The sequence below is a fragment of the Mercenaria mercenaria genome, chromosome 12 (assembly GCF_021730395.1).
Source record: "Mercenaria mercenaria strain notata chromosome 12, MADL_Memer_1, whole genome shotgun sequence".
Taxonomy (NCBI): Eukaryota; Metazoa; Mollusca; class Bivalvia; order Venerida; family Veneridae; genus Mercenaria; species Mercenaria mercenaria.
In genome coordinates, this window is record NC_069372.1 from 7,262,650 (window position 1) to 7,269,282 (window position 6,633).

Below are 6,633 nucleotides of genomic sequence, written 5' to 3' on the forward strand. Positions count from 1 at the left end.
GAACACAGCTTAAGGTGATCAGCTACAATGTTTTAACAGCGCAGTTTCCAAAATTCAAGGTTGCAAATTTTATCCCCTCAAACACGCTCCATGTGAGTTTGAGAAGGCTACGATTTTTTTATCAATACCTTTTTATAGTTTGTGTTGTTTTTTATGTTTTTTTAGTACACGGTAAAATTGTTAATGTAAAACGCCTTATAAGAGAAACGTTTAACTTCACTAATGTGCGATTAGCGTGGATAATTGTTGTATTTAAAATATGCTACACAAATAATGGGTTGAATTTTGAAAATGAAGATTTCATATCATAATATGTATTTAAGTGTACTGTATTTATTCATTAAGGTTTATTAATATAACCTTAATATTTCATCTAAACATGCTTATTAGCATGCATCATCAAATAATTTGATTGCGTCGTATAATACTATGACATTTCTGACAAGCCAACGCGCATGAGCAATCTCGTTATTTTTTTTATATCTTGTGATATGTATAATTATAAGTCTTAATTGGACAGCAGAGGTGATAAAGCAATTGTCAACGACATTAACTGTTGACCAAAGGTGACATAATATATAACTGACTCGGACAAACATTAAACTATCTCTCATTTTGTGTGAAATTACGGTCGTGGACATACGCATTTTTTTCCAAGAAGCCGACCTGTAAACGGTAGGATTTTTTCACTATCTATTTATGTGGGTAAAACAAGCTTGTAACAATACAATATACAACTTTTTGTTTTTAATGTGCAAGTACGTCATTCAAATACGAGTTAAAAATTCTTCTTCAATATTTTTTGTAACTTGTTTCGTGATTTCATACGTAGAAATCTAGTCAGCAAAATGCATTTCGTAAAAATAAATAGTTTCTCTCAGAATGAATATTGAACGCTATATTTCCGTCAAAAAACTACAAGATTTATGTGTAAAATACAAAATTTTGTCGATAAGATGCATAAAGTACAAAAATTATTTAAATTAATTGTCCGCAAAGCCAAAGAACGATTTGACGTGCTGAGCTGTGCATACATCTTTCTGCATCTGCCTCATTTTTCTACGTGCCAATTGTTTCTTATTTTGATAAACGAAAAATGTAGTTTGTTTAAATTTTACCATTTACTTTGAGATTCAATATTACATATTTCTGACGATTCACTGTTAATTAGTTTAGTTTAAACATGTTTTATTTCAGTAATACATGAAATATTTACAGAACATTAGTTAGGAATTGGACAGAAAGCTATGTCAGCTTACGGTTGTCCTCTCCTTAAAGAGGATTCACTGTTAATTGATACTCCTACATCAAGAAATTATTCATATAATAAATCGATCTCTTTCTTAATAACGACTTTTTAACGACTGTGGGGTCATTGCGGTTTACCAGAAGTTAAATACTCTCGCCGCTAAAAGAATAAATTAAAGTTCTTATTCAAATTCACCAATAGAAAGCTTGTCAAATGTCATGTTAGACAGGTTTAGTTAGTTGACAGTAGTATATTGCACATTTATGCATTAAATTTGATAAAACCCGACTTCATTTGCCGTTCTCACACGTGAAAGCTACTTACATGCAAATAGTTCCGTCAGTAATTTTATCTTGCAATTCATTTTGGGAATTAATGAACATTTCTTTACTATTTATATTGTTTTTGACAGCCAAAATTTATTTTATCACTTCTTTCAGAAGATTTATGAACTTCAAAATATGTATATAGTTATGAAAAACTTTAGTTTAGTCTATGTTTCTAGAAAGCAAATTTAAGCGTTGATATAAAAGGATTATAACAGATAAGGTAGGATTGTTTTAACTTCAAACTTATTTGGGAAAAATATTTGTTGGAAAAAACGGAACGCTGTTGTGTGTCATGCATATCACCATGCGTTCTAGTTGTCCTTAGATTTTCATTGTTTTAGGCGTTAAGTGATATTGAAAATGACATTAGAATGATGCATTCGTTTTTGGACTTTACTTATCAAGGATTTATTTATTTTTACTAGCGTTTGCAACCATTATTTTATTCATAATCACATCAATAATTTATGCAAGAAAATGATCGTTTTAAAACGCTGTAAAAATAATAAAGAATTTATTGTATTTCTCTAATTTGCAAACCGCTAACGCAACAAAAATCTTGAATGCATTTTGTCTCATTACATAATTATGTAAAAATATTACGCCGCGAAAGAAAAAAATACCTTCGCAAATCTACCCAAATATTTTGAATCATGTAATTTCTCATTTGAAAGTTTTAACAACATATTCTTTACATATTACTGCGATTTAGGTCGCAAAAAGATTGTAAGCACATTAATATATTTTATAATTTAGGACGGTTTTGTTAAAGGTGTAGCAATGCCATGCAGATCAAATGCTTTGTAGATCTTAACAAAGCCTATACATGTATTTATTAAAGACAATCTTGATATTAAGTCTTAATATGATGGAATTTAATTCAATTATGTCATAAATATCGGACCCATTTTTTCTATTTACAATGTTATCAAGCTAATCTCCATTACAGAGTTAATGCCTTGTGCACCGTTAGCAAACATTTACCACAAACCAAAAATATTACACTAAACATGCACAAGAAATAAAAAAAAATGTAAAGAAAAATGTACACATGCTTAATGTATGAATTTAAAATTTATTTTAGGTGAGCTACAAAGAAAATGCTGTTCACTTTGACATGTACATTACTCGGGTTGCTGCCATTTGTTTCAGGTTAGTCTTGTCTTTACAAATATATTACGTGTATATTCATATTCTAATATTTCATATGGAAAATCGTGAAGCTCCATTTTATTGGATATATTTCTCTTTTTAGCTTGCTTTTAAAAGAATGGTTTACATTTGATACACGACGTAGAGCTAGTAAGTAAGAAACAGCAACATTAAAAAAAAATATGGATAAAATTAGTGCTTTCATGGCCTTACATGTATTTTACTCTAAATGAAAAAGGGAGTGAACTCATGAAAAGTGATCATATTGTTAAAGATTTTGACGGCATTCGTATTTACAGAAACGGTTTATTGCCATAACGTAATAAAAGACTGAAGATGTGCCACATGTCCTGATGGACCACCGTCCTCTGCAGGACGATTATCAAATAACGGCTATAAAGAGTTTATGATTAATGTTTTTATACTAAATTGAGTCAGTTACTAGTATAAGAATCAGCTGTCCCACACGTGATACAATAAATTTCCATCATATTTTGTCATTTCTGTAAAGCATTGAGTTTTCTGTTGCTTGGAAAATAGATTTGGTTTCTGTGTATATAATTATAGACCACAAGCGGAAAATGTGTAACTGTTAACTGCCGCAAAAAAATCGACGACTAAGCAAATTTTATTTTAATATATTCCAATTCACCGAGGTGGTTAATACTATGTGTGTCGTGCATGATTTACATTACTAAATACAGTGTCCCGTAATGAAGATACCACACACTTTCCTATGAGAAAACTGTAAGTCGTTATTGTTTTCTTAATTGTCTAAAATTACTGTAAAATTTCTTTTGTAGGACAATGTCCGGGGAAAGCGGATATAGTATTTGCTGTGCCGGCTTCGGAGCTTATACCAGGACAAGAGTTCTTTCCATTTGAAAGATTTCTTATCAACTTGGTCAGCTATTTCCGGCTCGATAGAGAAAATGTGAACATTGGACTTATACTCTACGGCAAAACACCTATTCCTATTAGCTGGCCTCAGCCGTTTAAATCGGCGAAACAAATTAATACAAGAATAACCTTGATGAGTCAGCGCCTGAACTACATCGATCTGCTGAACGGCGGAAATGACGTAGCTTCAGCGATAAAAATGATGCGTCACATGTTTCGAGATCCCACTGGTCACCCAATGCCAAAGCCGAGAGATGGCGTGAAAAAGATCGGAGTAATTTTCACATATAGCAGCGTTCCTGAAAATGAGCGTCAGGAAGTTATAACCGCGGCCGAAGAACTAAAATCTGATGGCGTTGTCGTCTACGCTGTGGGTAAAGGAAAAGCGGGTCCAGAGTTTGCCGCCATTGGCTCAGATTATTGTAAGTCTTTCTCCATGGGACGCTTTATAGACGGTCTGCCAAGCGTCTTGGCGTTTTTGGGAAGCAGCATTTGCTCAGAAATGGATCCAAACGTCAACGTGTCTGCTCTGAACTGTTTTCCGCGTAAGCTATTACATATTTGATTTGATTTTAAACTCAGGATGGCAGTCGAAACCGGTCTTTAAGTCTATTTTTTAACTTTAATGATGTCACGCCTGACTTGGAAAAAAAGGCACAAACTGTTTCTTACCAACAGTGTCTTTAGTAAATTATGTCATTAAATAAAGTGAAGCCGTTATAATGCCTGATCTGTAAATTTAATTTATATAAGCAAACAAAAAAATGGAAAACTGCTTACTTATTTAGAAATATTTTTATTACAATAACTATTTTACATCATTATTTAATTATGTTTATTAAGTTATTTGTCAAAACGTAACCTAATTATATGTTGTCAAGATTGTGACAGCCCTACCAAGTAGTTCTCTCAACCATTCATAAATAAATACACAGAGGAAAACGTGCTGATTTCAAAATGAAACGAAAATAAGACCTATGTTTTCAAATTTTAATCAAATTGTACTTCTTGATAAAGCATTCGGTATTTAACTTATTTTCAGAACTGTACCAGCGGAAGGAACCAGAGCCGATCAAGTGTTCATCAAAGTCTATCTTGTTTCCCGACCCGGAAAACTGCGCTTATTTTTACCATTGTTTGTTCAGAAGACCTGTTCAGGAACCCTGCCCTATTGGGATGTTGTTTGACCCTATTGCTCAGTCATGCAATTACAAGGAGTTTGTCTCGTGCTACTCGGATATAGACTGTCCCAAAAAGAACGGTCTTTTTCCGCATCCATCAGACTGCAGCAAATACGTCAACTGTTTCGACTTCCGGCCGTATATCCAATCATGTCCGTTCGGATTGTGGTTCGACGAGAAAACGGGCGGTTGTGAGTCGGCAGGCAAAGTCGCGTGTCGAATGTATTAAAAATTTTAACTGCATATATTCTAAACATGCCAGTTAAATTCTTACGGCAGCGTTGTGTGCACCAATGCCTAATACATGTATAGTCAGTGTTTTCAGCGACTGTAAAAATGACGTTTTATGAAGCTTCTTGTATATACATGAGCGTCTGCAAGTAGGCGTCTTGAAACCTGAAACACCTTGTAACCAAAGCTCCTTAAATCTGCCGTCACAGGTGTTTGTGTACTCGGGAACGTTTGAATGTGGGGAGAACAGGGGCAGATATGCTTTACAAGTTGCAAAACTAGAAAAATGAATATAAAAATGTACAGGTGTGTTTAATAAATGAGATTACTTTTTAAAAAAAAAATCCTCAATTTTCAATTTTTGTACTCAGCTTATTTTTTATTCGATTATGATCACTCATATGCTTTAACATGTTAACATGTTAACTTTTGTTTCTGCCGCATGCAAAATATTGTCACGGCCCTTTGAAGTATGCCAGGGGTGTTGAACTTACAAATAAATGCCGTTTTTAATTAGCAAGCATGTCGTTCAAACATCAAATCATACTGTTAATTATTTCCATTTTATCTGTGAAAAATGACATTTCATGAATAAACCAGATAACGAAAACGGTTTCTTTTTCTTTTTGTACACCTGCAAGTGCAGACATTAAGCCACTAAATGACTGTCTTCCGTTGTATAATTTATAACATTTACGAACTTGCTTTTCACACCTGGTACTCTTATTCTTGTCTAAGACGTCTGAAAAGAGTTTTTAGATCTATACAAAAATCCAAGGAAAACTCATTCATGTTATAAAACCGCCTCGATAGCCTAGTGATAGAACACCTGCTTCTGATTTGCATGTTTTTCGATTATGAAAAGGACACTTGATGGTCTATAGAAAAGGCTTGCACACTGAATTTGCCTTACAAAGAACTGAAAAGAAGTTTATAACCACCCATCATTATGTCAGTCTAAGTGTTGTATGGCTAATTAATGTATATATACACCATGTGAACTTTCTTTCTTTTTTGATTACTATGTCCATGGATGAATTTCAGGTCATCGTCCGAAAGAAAGCTGATCGTCGACCTTTACAGTTTACATTAAATCACTAAAAACTGTTTTACGACAACAAAAAAAGACTATGCCTAATAAATTATTTTGATATGACAATCAACTGACTAAAAGAAACAAAAAGAAACAAAATGTCAAATTTTGTTATTGTTTTACACGATCCTTCAGTTTACACTTTCAACTGTATTTGCTGTACGTTCGGTGAAAGAAGTAGTGGATCTTTCAAAGAAACAAACACCTATTTCGTTCTCAAGAACAACTGTCGTCACTTATTGCTGATGGTTTACTTAAAGTTTTTAGTCTTCTGATCTTGATCGTAATATAATGATGATTTTATGTAAGTTTATATATTGTTGAGCGTTTAAAGAGCGCATGCGCTTTAAAATCGAACCATCCGGTAAAACATCAGGGCAACCGCTAGCATCGTAAAAAGGTCTATTTATAGAAGAAATTTTGGTGCTATATATGTACTTTGCAGATACTTTAGTACCCGTTATGTCACTCCTAATAAACGAGCCATTGGCTAGCTTT

At 33.3% G+C, this 6,633-nt stretch overlaps 1 protein-coding gene across 3 annotated transcripts; it reads left to right on the forward strand.

Annotated features, from left to right (window-relative positions):
- Nucleotides 1–483: 483 nt before the first annotated feature.
- On the forward strand, nt 484–5,652 carry LOC128547195 (matrilin-4-like). Of its 3 annotated transcripts, none has more exons than XM_053519079.1 (4): nt 484–675; nt 2,663–2,730; nt 3,534–4,175; nt 4,673–5,652. In XM_053519079.1, exons 2-4 carry the CDS (start codon nt 2,679–2,681, stop codon nt 5,038–5,040), a joined length of 1,062 nt encoding a protein of 353 aa, XP_053375054.1. In that variant the 5' UTR covers nt 484–675; nt 2,663–2,678; the 3' UTR covers nt 5,041–5,652. The 3 variants fall into 3 exon arrangements, with proteins under 3 accessions (XP_053375054.1, XP_053375056.1, XP_053375055.1); XM_053519081.1 differs by lacking the exon at nt 484–675 and adding an exon at nt 1,502–1,587; XM_053519080.1 differs by lacking the exon at nt 484–675 and adding an exon at nt 1,596–1,798.
- The last annotated feature ends 981 nt before the right edge of the window (nt 5,653–6,633 follow it).